Source organism: Argopecten irradians, chromosome 10, assembly GCF_041381155.1.
Source record: "Argopecten irradians isolate NY chromosome 10, Ai_NY, whole genome shotgun sequence".
In the NCBI taxonomy this organism is placed as follows: Eukaryota; Metazoa; Mollusca; class Bivalvia; order Pectinida; family Pectinidae; genus Argopecten; species Argopecten irradians.
This window is the reverse complement of record NC_091143.1, coordinates 23,335,811-23,359,665: the sequence shown is the minus strand read 5'-3', so window position 1 is coordinate 23,359,665 and position 23,855 is coordinate 23,335,811. Positions and strand designations below refer to the sequence as shown.

The window sequence follows — 23,855 nt, the reverse complement described above, 5'->3', positions numbered from 1 at the left end:
GGCCTTTGTTTATATCGTCTGATATTTATCTTATTATGCATTTTGATATTGACGAATACTATATCAAATGTTGTTCAAATCGATTATGTGATTACTTCACAATTAAAAGAACTAATTACTATTGATTTTGTTCCATCAAAGATTCTATAAATATAACAATTACAACTTACCTGAGGAGAGCACCTGAGTAGTCTCCCCTGACATAGTGTATCCATCCATCCAATGAAGCGGTGTCCTGGGTACCCACCACCAATTTCTGTCAAAGCCAAATACTTAACTTTTATAACTAAAGACACAAAGTACATTTATATTCATGTTTTGTTAAAAGGGAAAAACTTAATCCTATTATTTGCAGAGCATGGCCTAATTTTTCAGCTTTAGTTTTATTTGGTGTAATAATTGTATGATATTTTCAAATAAGGTTTAAACAAAAAATGAATTATTGTAAGGGCATAATAAATCATTGAGAAATTTGACTGAGAACTGTTGGAAAAGACAAAGTAACACGTGAGAAACTTACCTGGGCATCCTCAACTCTGTTAGCCTTCAGATAGACAAACCCAAGTAAAATCTTCAGGCCACCCGACAGACCTTCTCTCTGTTTAAAAACAAACAAAAGTAGCATCATTCAGCAATGATACAGGTAAAGATACCAAAGTGAACTGTGTTCCATCATAAGCTGTAATAAAATAGTAATTTGCAAAAGACTGTAGAGGAGATTTTAAATACCTTGGTAAGTGTTTGGATGGCCCTGTCTAGAGAGACAGGAGTTCCTATCCTATAATCAATGTGACACTGTAAGGCTGACAAATTCAAATCCAGGTCACTGATAGATATCACCAGGCGGTCCTTCTTTAACATTAAACTAAAACCTGACGGAAAAAAAAAATGTAATTTCAGATCACAAATTCACATACACATACAGAGCTATTTGATATATGATATCTTTATATGGCAAATATAAATTATTTTGAAAATATAACAGCAACTTTCAATTCAGTGCGCAGTTATTATTTTTATCATATCAAGAAACAACCCACTAGTTTGAAAAATGATTTAGAAAACTGATAATATAAGTACATGTATATTTGCTTCAATTTTATGTGAAGGAGAAAGCTATAAAAGCATTTTCTATATGTTTCCACATTTCTTTTTTATTAAGAGTACATCATATCTAAAATTATTCAATGATCTAAAGCTGGAGTCCTTATTCTAAAGTATACTGGCTATTATCTGGAATATTGTCATTCTTGCAGTTTTATGCCAAATGGAAGATTCCGAGTGGTTCACATGTCATCAGGAACTGATGATGTTGTTACTTACATGTCGTACAGACACTTAGGGTCTGTTTATTGATGTGTAGAGCAAATAAAGTCTTGGCTAGGCAGTAATGGACAACAACCACTTTCTTCAGCACCTCAGCAGCTACAACAAATACACAAATAATACCTGTATATATATACATGATCATGGCACTATTAGATGACTGGTCCTGATAAACCCATGACCAGAACCCCATGAAATCTCCATAAAAAATATGTTAACATTCCATCACAAATCCATGAAAATATCAAATTCAAGGCAAACATTCATTTCCGCTATAAATACCTATTCAAAAATTGTTACAAACAAATGCATTGCCATTATAATTCATCTGAAACATGGATCAATTAACTTAAAAGTCAATACTCTGAATGACTCAAATATTTATTTGTTCTTTGGTAATTCATGAGATAATTAAATAACTTAAATTGGTTGAAGCAAACATTATCAATCTCTGACTCATGGATCATGGCTAACATAACCTAATTAAAGGAATTGAAAAATTGTTTAATCTATCATTGCATCATATTACAGAGTTACTTCCCTTGCATATTGGTATCCATTGTGATGTCATTGTTTTATGACCAAAATTCATGTCATTTTCTTAGAAAAGTATGACATACCCACAAACACAGGACGTCATGATCAATACCTACCCGCAAGAGCAGATAACTCTGTAATATGCAAATACAGAATTTTTTGTGAAGTGTGTTTAAACATTTCATCTAGTCTTACCTGAAGTCAGCAATGGTCGGGCCTGTATGTAGTTTTTCTGATGTAACAGTATGTAACCCTGGGCAGCCCCAAGGTAAGGACTATCTGGCTCAAGGTCCTTCAATTTACTGACAATGGTCTCTAGAACTGATATTTCTAAATAACAGTTGAAAACATAACAAATAAATAAACTGAAGACAAGAAAATGTATGTCAATTAGTGAATGAATGAATGAATGAATGAATGAATGAATGAATGAATGAATGAATGAATGAATGAATGAATGAATGAATGAATGAATGAATGAATGAATGAATGAATGAATGAATGAATGAATGAATGAACGAACAAACGAACGAGTGAAAGAACGAATGAATGATTGAATGAATGAATGAATGAATGAAAAAGACAGAATAAATAAAGAAATAAAGGTATCTAATACCTGCTTCTGTCTCCATGTGGTATATAATGATGATTTCTAATGGGTAAGAAAGTACTGGAAACATTGACTGAAGGCGGCCACACTGTTCAGGTAGACTGCCAACCTTACGGTGCTGAAGAAAAGGCAATACAATAAAGCAAGTTTTTTTTGTACATTATAAGAGGCCTTCCCTTGTCGGAGCACTGACTGAAAGATACTATGATTGAGTTTATCAATTAAGGATGACCTATTGTGAGACTATTCAGAATACTTTTCTTTGTTCAAACATCAGCTGAATCTGAAAGACATTGGGCACATAAAGATTGTTATAGTATACTGCTACCTTTCATGCTATACATTTGACTTAAGTTTTCCTTTATCCATTCAATGTAATAAACACGTTAAACTAAGCTGAGTGTCATACCTTAATGAGAAGGTCCAGGTATCTAGTGACAGTAATTTCTGGACTGGTAAAAGTGACTGTGGTTCCCTCACATGTCAGGACAGTAACCAGCTCCAACACCTGTGTAATATACAAACAGTATCACTGAATTTTTTTTATTTGAATGTAAATATAAACTCACAAAACAATAGAATTATTGAATATCAATCAAAATAAGCCAATGTAACAATATAGCTGTCAAATCTTGTGATTTAAAATCATCATGAAGTTTAACAATGTGCTCCTTTGAAAATTGAGGACTGTTATATTAACTTAAGGATTTAGCTCGTTCTTTTTGTGATCATAAATTGTTATTTGGCCCGAGAAAAATGGAATAGTAACAAAGACTCAATTTGGACTTATTTGTCAATTAAGGCATGGCTTTCCTAAATACTTTCTTGTGGCAACTTCAAACTTGAACATGATCTTGAAAGAAAGTTAATCATAAAAAGAATCTTTTTAAACAAACCATATGTTCTTGTGGTGTTGTCAACGTTTTTTCGGCCATTAGAAGATCCACTAAGTTCGTCTGAAGCTGAATTTTCCTTGCTGAATCTTTCTCACCTTCAATAACCTCCTCAAATATCTGCAGACCCTGGACATATGTTGATAAAACTCATTTCCAATTAACTCATTTAGTATTTTCTAAATGATCAAGATAAGTTGTAAAACTGAATGTCTCAACGCTTCATAAAATTAGTCAGAATGTGTGTCAGAATTAATCATTAATTCTTATATCTACTGGTATACCATTTAAATGAAATAAGTATTTATTTTCATAAAATAACACAGTCCTCACATTTTCTAGCTCTCCCAGTCTGACGTAAAGCTTAGCAAGTTTCACAAGAACATCTCTTTTCTTCTCCTCATCACTGAAAAAATATGACATAGAATGTGCTTATATGTTACAAATTCTGAACATCGTAGAAGCATGACATTGTGATATTTATCATCTGATATTAGAAACATCATGAAAAGATTATCATGCAGCTTTGACAGAGAGTCATATGATATGAATAAGGTGTTTGAGTTTACAACAATTGAATCCATGAATTATATACATGGTCTTTAGCATGAATAACCTTCAAACTTAACACCTTCTTATAACATACTAGTACTATCATCAAAAGGAGAATTTTTAATTTGAGATTAAATCATAAAGAAAATCTGCTGTTTGGGACTAAAGTCAAACCATCTGTTTCAAATATCAGTTAAAAACTTTTGTGAGAATGAACATAATTCTTGGATGTATAAGTCTTAAGAATGCTGAAAGCTCCTCACCTGCTGTGAATTTCCTGTAATTTCTGATAAACACTAATAAGGTCATTGTCGTGTTCCTGTGACGGTCGTTTCTCATACAGACCAGCTAACCCCTGCCATGCTAGGGCCTGATCTGGACTAGCCTCTACAGCCCGTTTATAGGCCTTTACCGCCTGGTCCACCTGGTCCAAACCCTCGGCAGCAACGCCGACAAACACCAACGCATTGTAGTTGTTCTTATCCCAGGCCAACACAGACTAGGCACGGAAAACAGAGTAACCCAGAGAGTTAAAATTTGTATACACTCTAATATACATGAATATGTGAAAGTATAAACATATAGATATTACTTTTCTCCGTGTATCCTTTACATAAGATGGCAGATTACAGTACTATGAGGAGATTATATAGGGGTATATAGTTGTCGTTTTTTAATTGTAACCTTGTACCAAGGATTTATAAGTGAGAAGGATTCGTGATTGTCTCTTTACATTACTAAACACCACGCGAGACGCCTATGAACCGGGACTAAAAACCGTTTTTCTCAACAAATACTTGTCTTATCGAGTCAAACGAAACACCTATGTTGCTTGTACTAATAGCAGTCAGTGCTATGACATGTATACTTTTAGCTATTTGTAATGTGATTACCTCCCCTTGTTAATTATCAGATTACCATGTGGCATGTGTATATGTGATATCACTAAGACATGGGTCAAAGAAATAATATATCAAAGATATTTTCTGGGTAACACAGGGTCCTTACAAGTGTATGTCTGCTAAGGATACAAATTACATTACTTCAAATAGTAAATATAGGTCAAGGAAGTAATCTTAACTTATTTGTCTACATGGTTATAGGATCACTTCCTTGGCCAATATCACATAAACAATACCTGAAAATGGAACAACTCTGAAAATATTAGCAATAATTGATTTCTATTGTTGATCTTTTCATGTTTAAACATATACTACACATATGGCCCTCCAAAAGTTCTGTTACATAAATAAATTTCCTGACAATTTATCTAGTTGACAAATAATATATACAGTGATGCTTGTATTATAATAATATTTAATAACAAGATCTAATAAAAAAAACAAATTGTGGTAAGTGCCGTCAAATAAAGTTCCCCCCAATCTTCAAAGAGCCTAATTTGACTTTTGGAGGGCAGTGTATGTACATATTGTCTATACACATGTACAAGATGTACCTTGCAGTGCTTCAAGGCTTCCTTGAACTCTTTATTTCTGATGGCTTCTCTAGCATTTTTTAGTGTTGTCTTCACTTCTTTGGGGTCCATTGTGTACTTCTATGGATATTTCACCTAAAAACGAAAAACACAAAACAAGATATATCATAATACATGCACATGTATATCAATCCACGGATGACTTCATATCTGAAATACTGTATCTAGGGGTTGCGGTGGCTGATTTGTTCAGATTTTCCGACACATTATTAAATGCAATAGTTAACGTTGCTGGTTTCTCTCTGGGTAATTCGGCTCATCTTTTCGTAACTGTTAAAACTATAAGCATTAAAACTATTGCTACTCAAGATGTATGTACATGTACACTGTAACTCATAAGTCATATATAATTTTGCAGAAGGCCTATCTAACCACATCAAAACCTTGATGTCAGCAGAAATTGGGCTGAATCGAGTAGTAAATGTTAGGGTCCTATATAGTCAGTGGCATAGTCAAGATAGTTCAATTTGATAAGCATTTTTATTTCTAGGTGTAAACGTATCTATTTCTACGACTGTGTAACTATGACATGCTCCTAAACGCCACATGCAGGAACATATCTTCAGAGGATGTAATCACCGTATTATGGAGGCGGCCATTTCTTATAAGGGAGGCCACTCTATCTTGCTTCCGGTTACTCGTTCTACTTTCGTTTTACTTTCTCGTATTCGTTCAAGCGCGTTTCACTTTCTGATAGATGTGTATCCCTGGATTGGATACGCTTCCACTAGCTAAATGGAAATTAAGAACGACGTACTTATACCTTCGCATTCATTTTAATATAAATGTAAAAATGTATACATTGTACTTATTTTTTTATCAATTAAATTATATAATTGCACCTTTGGCAGGCTGGGCATCTAACCAGAACTATATATACATGTATGTCCTTTAACCTAGTATCCCTATTGTACTTAAATTAAACCAGTATAAACAACCATGGGCCACAATGCCTGATGAAACTTTCCTTTTTGTGGTGGTCTGTGGGATGGGTCATCGGGGTATGGAATGCCGGTCTGTCGCCATCATATATATAACTCAAGAAACAAACCTAACTCCTTACGTTAATATTTTTTACCCAATTTTTAAGATTGGTAAGGGTCTGTAGTGTGTGGTGTTTGTGTGTGTTGCATATAAACCATATATGTAATATTTCACAGTATAAATCTTTTCCAGAATATATATGTTTACAAATTATTTTTCCTTATAGCAATATTTTTTTTCCAATATGTTCCACAATATGCAGTTTTGTGTATATTTTATATAAATATAAATAGACATTTTATAGACTATAACTATAATCCTTTTATGTATGAAATACTATTCCTCTTTTCATCTATGTACCTCTGGGTCATTTTCACACCCATATTTTTCTATTTGTTAATATTTTTACCTCCATAATGTGTTGTTTGCACTGATCTACGTGGAGGTGTGGCCCATTGGTACATTTTACTGTAAAACATGTTATATTGGTAAACATATGAATAATTGATAAAATTGTGTATTGACCCAGAAAGTCACATGGCTGACCAAATTTTTCGTATTTCAGTTTTTCACACGTCCTTTTATAAGGCATTTTGCGACTATACAAGAATATACACACAGATTTTTGTTACTTTATCATTGTATATAAAGATTAGGCAAAAAAATTCCTATGAAAAAATATAGTCCGTTCAAAAGTTTTTATAGATAATAATATAGAACATCTTCACAGACATCAGACTAAGGCCTCTGGGTCATGATGAAATATCTAACCTTGAAACCATTGTCGTTATTTCCACCTAAGGATATACATGTACATTTATGTAATAATGATGTCTGATTCAACTGCAGAAAAGTGAAGGAACCTGCATTAGATTAAAAACCAAACCGTAATGCAATCTTGGAATTATGTCACACCAAATTTTGTCAGTTTTATGTACATGTATATATTCAAATTACAATGCATCTAAGAAAAGAAAAATCATCATATATTATTATATGTGATATAGATAGAAAAAGAAATAGATAAATAAATATACAAAGATAAAACTCCGTTCAAAACGCAACCTTATCGGGTCTAAAATTCAGCTTTGAATGTGTTGCGAAAGTAAAAAAAGAGGGTATCGAAATGCAAATATCCCACTTTGAAAAAATGACGCTCTTTGGGAGAAAAAAAAAACAGCACTTAAACGTTCATTTTTTTTCAAAGTGCGTTATTTAACGCAATTTGAAAAAAATGTAAGATACTTTTCCTATATGTGTTGTAACATTCATTAAGGTGTCGTCTATTATAACCGAAAGAGAGACATTCAACACAATAATATGCGTCGTCAAAGAAAAATGTACGTACATCTGTATTTTTGGTCTGAAGTTTAAAACGTTTTATACACACACACACAAAAATAACACAAGCTTACAGTAAGTGTTGCAAACAACACAAGTCCCCTGCCGTTAATTAAATTCCCTAATCTATAGTAAGTTATTATAGCTTTGTTATGCTATCATTGTATGAATTTTGAACAAATTCTGTTGATGTGTTCTCAAGTTATCGCCAGGAAACGAAAATTTGTGGAAAAATATATTTTTAGTAACTGTGACCTTTGTAGTTGACCTTTACATCCCAAATTTAATCCCAAACTATGTTATCTCCTATGTTATCATTGTATGAAGTTTGAACAAATTTTGTTGTTGTGTTCTCAAGTTTTCACCCGGAAACTAAAATTTGTGTTACAATATATTTTTAGTAACAGTGACCTTTGTAGTTGACCTTTTGACCCCAAATTGGATCCAAAGCTGTATTTTTTCATATGCTACCATTGAGTAAAATTTAATCAAAATCCGTTGATGTTTTCTCAAGTTATCGTCTTGAAACGAAATTGTTTTTTAAACAATCTATTTTTAGTAACAGTGACCTTTGTAGTTGACCTTTTGACCCCGGATTCAATCCCACGCTGAAATTTCTCACATGCTACCATTGTGTGAAGTTGATCAAAATACGTTGATGTTTTCTAAAGTTATCATCTGGAAACTTATATTTTGTGAAACAATCTATTTTTAGTAACAGTGACATTTGTAGTTGACCTTTTGACTCCATTTTCAATCACAAGCTGTATTTTGTCATATGCTATCATGTGTGAAGTTTTATCAAAATCCTTAAATTTTTACTCAAGTTATCATCTGAAAACCAAATCCGGACAGACAGACAGACATACAAACAGACGGACGGACGGACGGACGGACAGACAGGAACAAACAAACAAAAGAAAACAAACTTTCTTGCGAACGCTTTTACAAAAAAAGGTTAGATTAGATAGACTGGGCACTATTTGCTACACAAATGAGGAATCTGTCATTTACAATATAACAAATAGCCGATGGAAATGTCCACATTGGAGAACAACTTAAAACAATACACAGAATTCCATGCTATTGCACTGGGATGTGAACGTTAGGTATATCATCATTAAAGTACAAACACAGTGTAATTATGTCTCTAAAATAACGATAAAGGCAATTTGATAAGAATATGATACTTGTATTTTCACAAACAACTACTAAAGATAAGCAATACAACTGAAATTAAATGTCGACTAACTGGACTTCATTCTCAACTGTCGGTAGATGAAATTAACACTTGAAATAGATTTGTAATAAAAAAGTAGGTCACAAACATTTTGAAAACTATCAAAATGGAATCAAATGTGAGAAGAGGTACTCTTTTATTCATTTTCAAAAATAGATTTCGGTAGATGATGCCATTCTAGATAATATCAACGTTGTATTTATAAAGTTATTCTGGGCATGTAATTCCTAAACTATTTATGTCACAAGTAACCTAGTTCCTACTACGTAAATCTAGCTTTTAAGGAATTGGTTTAAAGTGTCATATGATAACGAATAGTGATAAACCCGTGTGTCGGCGTTTATACAAATTTTTATTTTTCCTATAGTGATACAACGGTGTGGCGATTTCAAAGAGGGAGTGCCCTTTAATGGAAATAACCTTACAGAGATATTGTGACTATAAGAGCATTTTAATACCTAGCGTATTATATTTGTATAACATGCTATGGAGTCTTACTAGAAAACAGGTTATGCATTCATTTTGAAATATTTCATTCGACTTTCCTCGGCAACAACAGATGTATGATGTAGTCTGGCTGGAGTGTGTTTCATCCCCATTGATTTTATCATAAAATCACTGATGCCATACGTTTGACTTGTAAACTGTAGTAACCTTTCACATTGTCCCACTGTATGCTGTAAGAGTAGAATAACTTCATTAATTAATACTGTTATGTAAAACATCTAAATTCACTATCCAATAAGACAAAAAAGACTGTGTTGTGTTTAGTTTAGATATGATCATACACTTACTAAGCCTGTGTGTTATAGGCTGAGTGTGAATAGTGTGATTTTAAAATGATCTGCTTTTTAAAACATAGTATGAACTTAAAGAAATGTTGTCAATATTTGTAGTTAATGCATTTGTTCAAATACATAATTGTAAATGCTGTCCCTAATTGCCAAAACTATTTCGTCATATCAACCAACTTTTTATCACTCTTTTATATGTAACAAATGAGCAAACACTATCAACTTTTGTGATTTTCATACTTTTCACTAATACAGTGTAATAAGCTCAATGCTTATTGGCACGACCTTTAAATACTTGAATTGTTATATTATTATACATGTATATGTTTATGAAACCTGATATACCCAGAGAATCACATTGTACACTGTATATAGTACTATCTTAATCTCTGATATACCGTAAGATTTAAGGCAGTAGATATCTAGACTTAATATTTGAACTGTTTTTTATTCAAGCTGTAATAGAATGCATGTGTGATGCTATTAAACCTAGCTGAAGTACGAATGGGGAAATTTAACTAATGAATTCCGTATTTGCACATTACATAGTTATCTGCCCTTGTCGGTAGGTATTGATTGTGACGTCATGTGTTTGCGAGCGTAACGTCATACTTTTTTTTCGGAGAAAACGACGTGAATTGCGCTCACAAAATAATGACGTCACAATCGATACCTACCCGTAAGGGAGCTAACTATGTAATATGCAAAGACGGAATAGAGCAAACAGTATAACACATACTACATGTCTTCAAAATCGTTTTGGCTTATCCCATTCATAAAGCGCACTCAAGTATTTGGTCTGAGTAGGGACCATTTGAAGGTAGAGAGACGATATGACGGCTTTGGAAATGACACATTATCTTCTCAATGTAGTAAAGGTTTGGTGTTTGTTGATTTACATTTACAGGAAGGGATGAATTGTATCAATGAGAAGAGAAAAATAAAGCATGACAAGACTAGCGAATCAATATGGCGCTATAGGAAGTGGGATAGAAATACCAATGATGACCTGTCACAAAAATAAAAATAAAAAATAAAAAAAAAATACTTTCATCAAATACTTTTATTGATGACGAATAACAGCCTGATGGACCTTTCACCTGGTACGTCAAGAGTTCCTTTTTAAACAATAAACCGCTTAGGTAAGTTATGTCATTATTTATTTGTTTGGATGGTATCATATGAACATTGCATAATTCAAGGTTTTTCTTCAAAAATAGAAACACTAATGTTTCGTTTCATACCGGAAAATGGTGTTATAAATAATAAAACGAAAGCCTTTAGAGTACTGTGTCAGTAGTACTTGTATTCGCGTTACGATAGCAACCATTCGCATTTGGATGTTTTATTCACTGCACGTGTTGTGTATATATAGAAATAACGTTGACAAATTTTACCTCCATTAAACTTTTTTCTTTGATTTATCTGGCAAGATAAATTACTGACACTTGTTGATTGTATAAAGAGACAGTTATAAGAGAAACAATTTGATTGCTTTATATGAACCCTGTATAATTCATGCCATTTCATGTATAAGGCAATCGCCACTGCATTTCTAATTAACTCTGCGTTAGGTTTTTGAAATATTTATCGACTATGATTTAGTTAAATTGACTAGTTGTTGAATTAAATATAAGCAGTTTTATTGCAGTGTGTTTGTTGTAGAGAAATATGACTTTTATCAGTCCCAGCCTTACACACGGAGCCACTCCACCAATCCCTGGTAACACGCAATCCTCCGTGATAACAACCAAAAGCATGATTTGAAAAATTGACGGTTTGGTGCAGTAAATAATACACGACAGCGCCGAGGAACGTTCGAACATCGATCTATTCTGGGGAGGTTGAAGCTAGAACAATTGTATCAGTAATAGTCAGGCCCGTTCGTCAATCATGCCGCTACCTCTACCTAGATAACCCCGGCGTTATCGCCAAACGTCTGGTCATTCTCCAGAATTTGCTTCACAGTCCTTGTAAGGATTAAGGCAGATTAACTTTACACAGCTGTGTGTCCGTGTTTATGATGGAGAATGGATGTGTTAAGTTGAAATTCTCACTGGATGTTATTGACAAGCCGAAGATGAGTTTCTTTACCATGCTGCTTCATGAACAAGGTAATAACTTTTTTGTATATATCTAATTTATATTTATGACTTACGATTTACTCTATTCTATTTGTTTTATTGCGTTCAATGATGAATTATCACAGATCGACTTCCACAAGACAAAACCAAAAAGAAAAATATGTTATATTTGTTTATTGTTTGAAAGGGGCAGATTTATTTGCACGTTCCTACTTTAAAAAATAACATGAGGAGTGTGTCGTTTAACTCACAAGGACCAAGCAAGGCATTTACTTCAAGCGTAGGCGGGTCTAGTCGTGAGTTAGGACAAATTATTTTTATTAGATATTTAGTGCTTATTTACTTCAGAATGGAACAGTATTAGTGTCCGGAACTTACTTTCAAGTTTCCTAAAACATTGATGCATGTCATTTATAAATGTTCTTTATGCATTCTCTTTATTTTCACTTAGGAAAATGCTTGGTCGAACAAGAAACTTCTGTAAATAGTTCTTAGACTGTATTAAATTAATATTAAGTAATGTTTTGAAGCATTTTAAATGTTTTCCTCCCTTAGTCATAAATGTCTCTCATAACCTTTACAACGTTGGTAAGATAGGCCTGTTTTTGATATTTGGATTAAATATATATCATCAGATTAAATGGGTGAATCACGACAAAAACATTTTGGAACTTATAAATGTAACAAATAAGTGAGTGATAGACATAAGGAATTTTATGTTTGAAAGCGTTTTAATGCATAATTCAAACGTACACTAATCCATCTTTACTACATAGACTTGTGTGCCTTTTACAATACTCATTCAAGGGTAGACTAATGGTGTTTTACTAGAGTTATCTCCCGTTGTATCGTTGGACAATTTGTATTTGCATGCATAACTTAACTTATCATTATTAAAATTATTCCTAAAGTCTTCGATAACACTCATCGGTGACTGAAGCTGGTTATGTCTTTCAAATTTAGACGGCTAAAATAACAAAGTGCAGACAAAACAGTTAATTAATATCTGTACTTTAAAGATGCTCCACCGCCGACAGAGCATTTATGATACTCATCATTTGAACAATACACTGTAATTGGTGTTTAATCGTCTATACATATGTCTAATTAACACAAAAATAATATAAAATAATTCATTTTGCTTTTGATGCATGCACAATCAGTACTTCATTCCATATAGGATAAAGTGCCACAGATTTTTTTCGGGATGCAATTAAATTATTTTTTTATATTTTTAACCGGAAGTAAAATAAGAAACTCAAACTTTTCAATTGTAGTAATGGTATAAAGTAAGTAACTTTTAAAACTGAAGAAAAATGCTAATTCGTCTGCTCCTGTTTTTGATAGAGAAAAAAACACCATTTGTCAACGATGGAACATCTTTTTTTCTTTTTTTTTTTCTTTTTTATTGTTTCTTACTATTCTAATACTCTGTGTGTTTGAATACCTGCATATTCCGACAATGGCGTCATAATTTATCTTTCGAACAAATGATATCACAATTTCAATTTCAATTAAAGATCAGTGTAATTGTACGAAATCAAAATTCAAAAGTTGTTTAATGAAAAACTCTTTGAATTAGGTCAAAAGGTGATCTAATAATTTTCACTTGGCCTCAATATTACCAAGAAGTAAATTATTGATACATTATCTGACCACTTATTTTGATTGACCAAGATTCTGAGACGACGGGTAATGAACCATATTGTGAGGTCCTCTGTTCCGTAAAGATGTGTTTTAATTAACTGTAATGACCATTTAACCCCATCAGCAGCAATGGCATCTCCTTCAATGACTAGATAAACAGTTGTTTAATGAGGTATTATTTAATCTATCCAACCCTTAATTTTGACGTATAAACATATTTTTACTTAACATGAGCTTAAACATGCTTCGTTGACTTTTTGTCAGAATGAATAGTAGATAACCGCATTGCTTAGTTAATTGATGGAGAAGAGCGAAATGTAAAGACGCTTGATAATCAACCGGAAACAAGTAACTTTGGTCTACTTTCAGGGCAAAATAGTTTGATATTTACCAAACTTGCTGATGACAGGTATGGTTGTTGAAAATAATTTTGTCTGATTTCAAGCTGCTCACAAACAAACATAGGAAACTACTCTTGAATATGGCCAACCCATGTGGATGATGAAAGTAAAACGTAAGTCGGGGAAAGGATTGTATTTACAAATGGATTAAATTCTCCCATTGTTATTTTCAAGGCCACTTTTATTTTCTTTATAGATTATCACTTCGTACTCTCACGTCTTTAAACACTTGTTGATGTTTGGAAGGGATTAGGTTTATTATAAGTTTGTGTTGCTTGTGTTTGTTTTTGCTTATATATTCACACTTTCATTGTTTTTTAGAGGGAAAGTTGCATGGTATATAACTTTTAAAGCAAATCAATAAGGAGTTGGTCATATTCAGGTCGTTTTTAACTGATGGGGCAGTAAAAAGAATAGAGAAACGAGGTCATCCTATATGATATAACAATTGAATTGATAAAGTAGTCGTAAATTTGATAAAAAGGCACTCATACATGTAGTTTCTAATAGAATGTTAACATGACAATTCCATCAACTGTGTCGTTAAAGTAAACACAAACAATTAAATCAAAGAAGGGGTGAGATTTAATATAACAGAAATATGAAAACGATGGTATAGAAACACGTATAATGTTGTAGACATTTCCGACAAATGTTATTATAATCCATATTTGGTTATGTAAGTACATTGAGAGAATGTGTGTATTCTTTAACACGTCACTAATCCGTCGGATACAACATGCAATATCTTCCATGAGATGATATGAAAAAATGTAAATCTCCCAAAGTAACCAGTATGGCACAAATCCATAGGTGTCAATCATGTCCTATGTGGCCACTGCTATCAAAGGTTCGGATAGAAAGGCAATATATCCAATGATAATTATCTATCAAGTAAAGATATTTGATCTTAACATTGACGGCTATCTATTCTTGACCAGGGGGAGATTTAATACTGAGTCATGCCGGGACACGGCCTTGTATTAATATATGTTAGGATACACCTCGCCTTTGTTGTATGAAGTATTATATTTGATATATCAGTAGGTTAGATATAGTGATAACATGCCTCCTCTGTGCTCTGTGGAACCCCACGTATCCTTGTAGTGTGTATATACCTGTTTCGTCCAAAGAACATAGTTTAAAACATAGCGTTTCAGCGTGTATACCGGACATATTTAAACATTTAAAGATGTTTTATGGGGCATCTGAACTTCCAGAGTGAGTGATGGTAGTGATGCCGGCACACCTTAACATAAACTTGTAGTGAAGGACAATTTGGATCTAAATATTGAATGATATAGACTTGAGGATTATCAGACAATCATGTCTGTGTCCAGTATCATTTCTACTGACCGGACGTCGGACACTCTCGGAAGGAAAACTCGCTTTGAGAAATGTGAAGGTAGGATACTGTCAAAATTTGCATTTTCCTTTCTAAAAACATTGCACACGGTTTTATTTTTGTGCAATTTGTCTTGATACAAACAAATTCAACACTATTTTAAAATATGCATATTTAAACCACATAATAACTGAATAAGGTTAGAATATTGGAATATTGCAATCTGATTAGTAAAATCAGATCTTCGATTACACGTTCCATTACAAAAAGTTTCGGAGTGTTATCGTAGATATGATTTTAATCAGATTGGTACTACTGATATTACCGACTTTTGCACCTATAACAACATAATAGAGTTTCAGTGTCAAAGAACCTAGCAAAGAATGTCACTTTTTTGTATAAATGATATTGCTTTTGTCCTTGATATCATGATGGTAGCATAAAAGAAACACCTGATTGATCAGAAAGGTTATTTATAAATTATTCAATGAAAATGTTTTCGTTTTCGTGACTGAATTACTTGTCGAAATATGTTTGAAATTGTTCAATTTTTGATGATAGTGTGTGTACAATCAACTTTAGGATTTATTTGCTCGTTTTGACCAAATTAAATAGGCTATTTTGGAATAGAAAAACACCAATATAAATATTAAAAAAATAACTTTATTTGCTCAATATTGAAGAAAGCCTACTCGTTGGTATTACATTGAGATTGTGAAGAAGCCTATAGCAAACGGCTGTTAATATAAAGGTTAACACAGACAACAGATTTAAAACTCGACAGATTATTGTATTTTTTTTTCAAAAACACAACTTCACCTGTACTTTCTTATAACAATTGTATGCATTCCGTTATATCAATATTACCTTTATGTCAGAACGACAGCTTTATTTGAGAGTAAAGTCGACCAACCAGATTAAATCTGGGACTATAATACTTACCTATATACCATATTGTCTGTGATCAGATCTCCTGACAGACGAGCGGTCGTGAATTGCGTAAGGTCACCTATTGTTACTAGGTAGTATTGTAAAAAAACTGGTCATTGTTACACACTATCGTATCAATCTAATATAAAGATATACAACCATGTCTACCTTAACACTGGCAACATTTAGGACGGGCAAACTCGTATACCTGAAGTTAGAACCCAACGTAAAGCTGAGATAGGTAAATGACAATGTGTTTCTGGGATATATCAAATGTTTTATAACTACTGTTGTAAAAACGAAAAATTTACATGAAGGTAGAATAACGTTTTATAATGAATGATAAAAAAATGTCAAATTAGTTGCACAATAGATATTGATTTTAAAAATATAGCAGTTTTGTTCATTAAATATACACGATTATTTAGAATTGAGGATTAAGGTTGATCTTTTTAGTAGGCAAGTACCTTGTAATCATGTGATGCTAATTAAATGAATCCAAGCGCATTTCATATAAGTGTTTTTAATCTATTTTAAAATTCTAATAAGATGTAAGTGATATATCAAGATGTAACAGCGTGGGATGATAAATATTTCTTAAAAGTAAAAAAAAAGAAATTGTCATTTAAATAACTTAAAGGTATTGGCGATGCGTTAATTTTACATCTAAAATTTAAAGCTCTCCTGTCACGAAGTAAGACTACTGTGATTGGTATTTAAATACTGGCCTATTCGTTAAAATCCAATTTATCCTATAATATTGGATTTTTGTGATAAAACTTAGACATATTTCACTGTAGACTAAAACCATATAAGACGAACTTAAACCAGGTACATAATGAACCTGGCAGGTACGTACAGGTGTGAATCGTACAGGTGTATGATTTTGACGTTTTGTAATGGGAAATGAGTTGGATACTTTTACTTTGTCGTGTCTTTATGGTTCAAATATATTGCGTTACCCTGCCGGGTATAAAGAATGAACCGACAAATATCCAATACTCGTTCCCAATCTGCCTGAACATACAACTTCAATAAACTCATTTCGTCAATGTATGAAGTCCAATGGAGCGCCTTGATTAGGTATTGACGCACATGAACGGAATTGTAATTTGAAGGCCTTTCTATTGGAAATGGACCAACGGCGGTCATATTCGCGCGGTAGATAGTTTCATAATGACGTTTAAGGAACATGAGTAGAAGTTAATTGTGAACCTAACGGATATACATAGTAGTTTACATACCAATAACAATAGAAAACAGTCTTTGTAATTATTATAAAGGATTATTTATGTGTTAACATATATAATAGAATAAAATGACACAGAAAGAACGAAACATGAACAAAACAGTTCCGAATTACTTTCAATATATTCTTCGCTACTTGAAAATGTAAAAAACGAGTAAATAAACTCAGCCAAAGCGTAAAATGTTGTAAAATGAATAGTTTGCTCTTTTTATTGTTTTACATCTAATCTGATGTAGTTGCACTGTAAATGATGAAGTAGGCGAAAATTCCCGATATCACAAGAATACACAAGACAAGAATACCAAAGCCTCCCAAAAGTAACAAACCCAATACACATATGCATATATAATGTACAGTAAAATACAAGTGAGTCGTCTTAATATAAAATGGGATATTGGAAGCACGGGAATCAAGTCGAAACCAAACATCTTGTTTCTCTGGATGTTTGTAGAATACAACTGAACACATTGAGTCCGTAATATGAATGATAAAACAGCTGTATGCTGCCAATCAATCCATGTGCGGCATACTTAATCTAACTCCCGTGTGTCGAAGTTATCATTGATATGTGTCTTTTGTCTGGACGGTACAAGTGTATGTTAACCAGCAGTTATTGGCAGATTAGTACTTGGAGGTCAATGTCTTAGTATGTGTTGTATATGTTCGAATACGAAATGTATTTATTAATTAGACATTTAGATTAGTTTGGCTTTTAAAGCTTTCCATATACCATTATAAAGAAATTCCAAAATATCGTGTAGTAAATCAGTATCTTATGTTGGATTGTTAGTGTTGACGAGATATATAATTGGTTTTTCCTTACCTAATTAAATCTTGACCCTTGTGGACATGTGTCACAGTAGTATTTGAGAAATTACGTACACCCAACAAAATTATTCGATGGCTTTTAAGCTTACACTTCTTTGAAAGGACATGTCCTACATGAACTCTTTGTGAGTTTGTGTGCAGGAATGTAGGTTTTTAAATTCAAGTCGTAGAGTTCATATTTTATTGCTTTCGAATGTCATTAACACTCTGGTCAAATAAACACGCCATACAGAATATAAATGTGCAGGTGAGACAAATATTTTATTTACCTGTATATATACTGTACTTATCTTACGTTATCAAACATAAGCGTCAATGAGTGACAAAATACGCCTTAATATGATGAAAACACGTTAAACACTAGTTTTATGGCACGTCTTGTTGTCATGGTTATGAGGATGCTTCATGCAGAAGACTTTGGCGCGGTGTTATTTTTTCATATCATAACATTATCGGGAAATATCGCAGTATTCATTCAAATTTGAGACGCGTCAAGTTTAACAATTTGCAACTGTACTTTACCTAACCATAGTCAAAATGAAGATGCAACTCCTCAGAAATACGTTTTTTTCAAATGCTTCCAGCTGACATCCTTTTATTGCAATCATCATGTGTTGTAAAGACCAGACGATAACCGACGTCGCCACGACTAACATCGCCGTTCTAGACCTTACTTATTTTTCGTGTAATAAAATTTCACGGTAAAGATACCTTTTGGTCATGTTAGTGCAGTGATAATTCTGTATTTGCACATTACAGAGTTGCCTCCCTTATGGGTAGGTATCCAATGCGATGACTCTGTAATAAATGTGCAAAACAGAACAATAAGGAAATATTGAAAATACAATCAACACAATAATATATTAGCTCAATGGTTTTTGCGTAAAAAACGACGAAGTATTATCATCGCTGAAGTATGTACGTTCCCAGGATTACCCAATATGAATGTGTTTTGGCAGTGCTTCTCAGCTAATTTGTAAAGCAGTTGCTGTACAAATCATTTGACAAGGAAGAAACCTGTTATTTGCTTATAATGAGATCTTAACGACTGCACTATTCAATTTAACAAATCAAATGTCTATGATACTGTAGTCTGACAATTCCACTCTGTTTTTCTATTAAGATACATCTATTGAAATTCAACAGGGTTAGAAATGTATTGATTTAACTCCATAGCACCACACTGATTGGAAAGTGTCAAACATGGCTGTGCTTAATAATTTTATATTTTCTCAACTGGAAAATCAACAAAGTCTTTATACTGACTTTAAAACCTATTATGTTTCTCCCTTGTAAACAGTAAATGACGCCTATTGACACTTGGTAGTTGAGTTTCTGTACGGCATTGACCGACTGCGATTTTAATTAAACCAATCTACATAGCTAGAGTAAGACTTTCTCTGTATTTACCTGTTCATGGGATTAGTCTTAGACAGGTGCTGTGCACTGGCAGTTTATATTACCTATACCATCGTCACACCTGGGAAATTAGTTGTTAATTTGTTCACACGAATAATCACAAAACATAGGTATACTGTTCTTACTGTAATTAACGTTGATATATATATATACTGGTGTAATTATATCGACATTTCAATAGATAGAATACCACATAACACCGAGTAATGATTGGAATTAGGAAGATTCCACATCGCAGGGGGGAAAGGTCTGTACCCTTCCGGACATTGTTTGGGTGGAAGTGTCTAACGTATTTATAATTCATACGAGAACTACCATTTAAAAACATACTTCTTTAAGTGTAAGCACCACTTCCACAGCCTAGGATCGGTCTACCAATACCAGACATTGGACTGACGACACATAGATATCCTACATATTACAGCTAGCGGATTTTACATTGAATCTTATTTTATTGATTACTGGAAAGTTGGAGTGTTGTGTATAAGTGGTAACATTACGTGATATTAGAAACCTCTGTTGTTCACGTGTTGAGCTGATCGGCACTCGATCTTGCTCTACCAAGACATTATTTTGACGTGTACTAGCCTATATAGTTATATCGGGATCGATCTGGTTGTTCCGATATGCCCTTCGCATGAGCGGCATTGGACTTATCTGATCCGGTCTTACCAATCATTATTTTTCTTTCAATGAAATATGTCTTGCTATTTTACGGTATAGACGTTGATAATGCTTTAGTATTCAGGTATGCGAGACGGCTGATATACCTGTATAGCTTCTCTATTTACTACTAAACCTTGGTATACAGGGATCCTGTCCTTGCAGGCCTTAGGAATACGCAAACGTAACGTTTAATGGACTTTCTATTGTGTTCACCGGACAAGCCATTATGTCTCGATTGTGGAGGATATAGTTTTCTAATTGATATATTGGAAGCGGGATCAATACCTGTGGTCACGGCCAGTGTATTACTGTTTGATGTGCGATAGCTATAGATTTATTTTGTTTATATTCAGTCACAGGTGTCAAGTTTAACACACTACTGAAATAGACCGGTGTCTAAATCGTACGTTAAACTGTCTAGTCAGTTAAATGAACGGTTTCATGTCTTATGGTAAATAATATCTGGTAACCAGAATGTTACGTGACTGGATATTATAGAGGTTAACGTGAGCTAGGATGATTCGAGGAGGTGAAGGAATGTCATCTAGCCCTTTGGCCAAAGTCGTCATGGAGGACTTTGTTGTGGTCAAGGTGTCACAGAATGGACACATCACAAGTAAGTTGGGTCCCATCGTAATGTCATAGTATTGAAATAGCTGATTATGATTTGAACTGTAGCCCATAACCAGTAATTACATTGGCCTCATGTATCATTTGTACTGTCGGGTTTATTATAACTATGCCGAGGGGTTAACTGGAAGTTAATACATAAATTGTAAATAGAAAATGTTTGATGTATAGGCAATCAATTGAAAATAATCACCGGTAAAGTTCACCATCAGAAATGGTCAGTATGTATGTAAGGTATAGTGTATATATAGTATAGGTGAAATGAGGGCATGATGTATATAAATAGGACAAAAATTACCAGCATCTGTAGCATTCTATGTTAACTTTGTAGACAGTATATTATTCAATGATAGAAAGATGGACGTGTAAACTTAGGACAATTGTCAAAATGATAAGAACAGTATGATCAAAATGTCATGTTTGTAGCTCAGATGGTCTTCATATTTATAACAAACGTTGTTATATATAGGGCACAAATACGAAATACAATGTACTAGGTATTACAAAAAAAAACGTGATTTTTATTTTCATGACACAAATTGTATCTTATTTTGTGTCCATTAGATGTTATTTGATATTTGAAAAATGAGTTACCATATGTCTTTGTATTCAGAGCATGGCGTCCAGATTATTTAGACATTCTAAGTCTAGCTACACGATAGAAACACCTTTATCTACAGTATGAGCATGTCTTTAAGATTACCTCTCAGCGGGGTGTTTGTTTAAGGACGAACTGTTTTTAACTTTAAAACACAATATTTATAAATCAAGATAAACTTAGTATGCTTATAATTTAACTTTACATTGGTCAGTGTTATTTTGTTGCTGACCCGCTGACCACAATTCGGTTTGATGAGATTAAGACATAATCCACTGCACGCGTCAACTGTGAATTGTGTCGAAGGCCTTTGGTCATTGTGGCTATGAAAACAAATTAGGCACACCTCATTCTATTACGTGTATTACACGCCAAACAAGTGTAAGTATGTGTAACAAACGTGGGGTTAGATATATCAAACAAGGAAAGAACGAAATACAATAGGTTAAAAATCTTCGTTAGAAGTACAAGTAAAAACACGTGTAATGAACAGGTTAAAGCAGACGATAACCACATTGACCAAACATTTCCGCATCAGCAAAACCATTAGCATGGTTACTACAAAAACAATATGCTTCAGTACGAAATACAATAGGATAACAATCTTCGTCAAAAATATACTTTTAAAGAAGTAAATGCATGTCTTCACCAAGAAGAAGCAGAAAATTGGCCCGTTAGCATTTTTTTTGCACCAGCAACGTAATTTGCATAATCAAACAATTATGGTAAAGCACGTAGTGTAAAACAAATAAAAATGAAATATTCCCTGACATAGAACAGCACTGTTACTGATAATATGTTAAACGTTTGTCATTCTTTGGTTTATTGGTTTTTAACATGATTTTATTTACTTTCACATTGTCATCCTTTCTGTTGTCCCATATCTAATGTAATAATCATAAAACTTCGTTTCAAGCGCCACATGTTCTACTGTTTGAAGAGAATATCGATCCTGAAATGTAAAATCATTTGAATATCTACTTTTATTATTCGAAATAGATTATTCGAAACTATTATTAGTTTGTTCAATGCACATAGTACGCCTTATTTGGAAACATATTGCAACTGGTTGTAATGTACTTACAATATCATGTACATAGCAACTATTGTCTTGATATAATAACTGCTAATATTATTAGAAGTTTTAGCAGTATAATCATCGATTGTACAACCAATAGTCTACCAAAGCTGATTGTATGTGCGATAAAAGGTAAATCAATCTGTCAGTGAGAAGTGACTATATTTCATACCTTCCGCCCGACATGTTTAAATGTCCCAACGATTTCTTTTCTGCAGTTCACACTACATGTTGTGCATGGTTCTGTTGTCCTGTTGATTATAGCCTGAACAACATATGACAACATGCCGATCCGCCATGTATAATTGACAAGATCAATGGTAAGCCGTGATATAAAGGGTTTAGTTTACTTACAGGGAGGGTCCAGGGTCCCGATGATTGGGGAGGTGGTGAGATACTTCAAAACGACCTTGTGATCCCCATTGAATGTCCGACCACCCAGACTATTATAATGGTTAGAAACCTCTCTCAAATAAAACATTTTTCATATCTGTATGTAACATAAATATGACAGTGAGAGTTTTATATATGATTTGAAATAAGATATGTTTATACTTGTGCTTGTAGCGAGGTATATGCTTCCTACTGTGCTCCTCTCTCGTTATCTACCGATTCTCCAATAGGAACCTGACCTGACAGATATTTGAGTAAGATAATATAGAATTATATAGGGGATGTAATAGATTAAATGAAAGACGCTACCTTTTCGGAAGCTCATGGTCTATTCTCTTCCTTCCACTTTAGATTATAGTGATCTTTTTAAAACTGTTCTTTGTCTTTTTGACATTTGAGTCAAGATTATAGTATTATTATCATGTCGATTGCCTTTATTTCACATACACACCCATTTGTGAAGGTCATAAAGCTCATTACCATTTCTTTACATCTCAAAAAAGAAACTTAAGGTAGCGTTTTAGACGACAAAACTTCATAAGTAAACATTCATGTCTTCCGTGCATTGGCCTTCATCAGTTCAAATTAATTAAATCGCCTTGGTGATAATCATTTTTCGTTAATATTTAGATTATTTTTCATTCTTGAAAAGAAATTAAAATTTACCTGGGAAGGTAGGGCCTCAATTGATAATCTTTATCGTTGATGGTAAACATATATCTATCTTATTTATTCACTTTGATACAAATCCTTGAAGATTCTTTTGTCGTGTACATTCTGATCAATAGTGTTTGAAAGGCGAGTCGAGGTGGCCT

The 23,855-nt window shown here is 33.3% G+C and overlaps 2 protein-coding genes across 5 annotated transcripts in view; one reads left to right on the top strand and one right to left on the bottom strand.

The window, feature by feature from the left end:
• The window catches only part of LOC138333422 (tetratricopeptide repeat protein 37-like), a 30,375-nt gene extending 24,347 nt beyond the window's left edge, over positions 1 to 6,028 (bottom strand). For both annotated transcript variants that reach the window (XM_069281789.1, XM_069281788.1), the window contains exons 1-12: positions 5,993 to 6,028; positions 5,375 to 5,488; positions 4,182 to 4,417; positions 3,700 to 3,772; positions 3,370 to 3,495; positions 2,883 to 2,981; positions 2,480 to 2,591; positions 2,059 to 2,193; positions 1,324 to 1,425; positions 730 to 872; positions 521 to 598; positions 171 to 256 (exon numbers count right to left, since the gene is read on the bottom strand). In XM_069281789.1, the coding sequence (XP_069137890.1) occupies positions 171 to 256; positions 521 to 598; positions 730 to 872; positions 1,324 to 1,425; positions 2,059 to 2,193; positions 2,480 to 2,591; positions 2,883 to 2,981; positions 3,370 to 3,495; positions 3,700 to 3,772; positions 4,182 to 4,417; positions 5,375 to 5,464 (1,280 nt within the window). In that variant the 5' untranslated portion in view covers positions 5,465 to 5,488; positions 5,993 to 6,028. The remainder of the gene's footprint in view (positions 1 to 170; positions 257 to 520; positions 599 to 729; positions 873 to 1,323; positions 1,426 to 2,058; positions 2,194 to 2,479; positions 2,592 to 2,882; positions 2,982 to 3,369; positions 3,496 to 3,699; positions 3,773 to 4,181; positions 4,418 to 5,374; positions 5,489 to 5,992) is intronic.
• A 5,714-nt stretch (positions 6,029 to 11,742) lies between these two features.
• Positions 11,743 to 23,855, top strand: part of LOC138333420 (advillin-like) — a 36,233-nt gene continuing 24,120 nt past the window's right edge. Inside the window, exon 1 of one of the 3 annotated variants that reach the window (XM_069281780.1) lies at positions 11,743 to 11,886. In XM_069281780.1, coding sequence (XP_069137881.1) covers positions 11,793 to 11,886 — 94 coding nt within the window. In that variant the 5' untranslated portion in view covers positions 11,743 to 11,792. Of the gene's footprint in view, positions 11,887 to 15,065; positions 15,310 to 19,907; positions 20,958 to 23,855 lie in introns of those variants that run through there. The other 2 variants (XM_069281781.1, XM_069281779.1) reach the window with 2 other exon arrangements.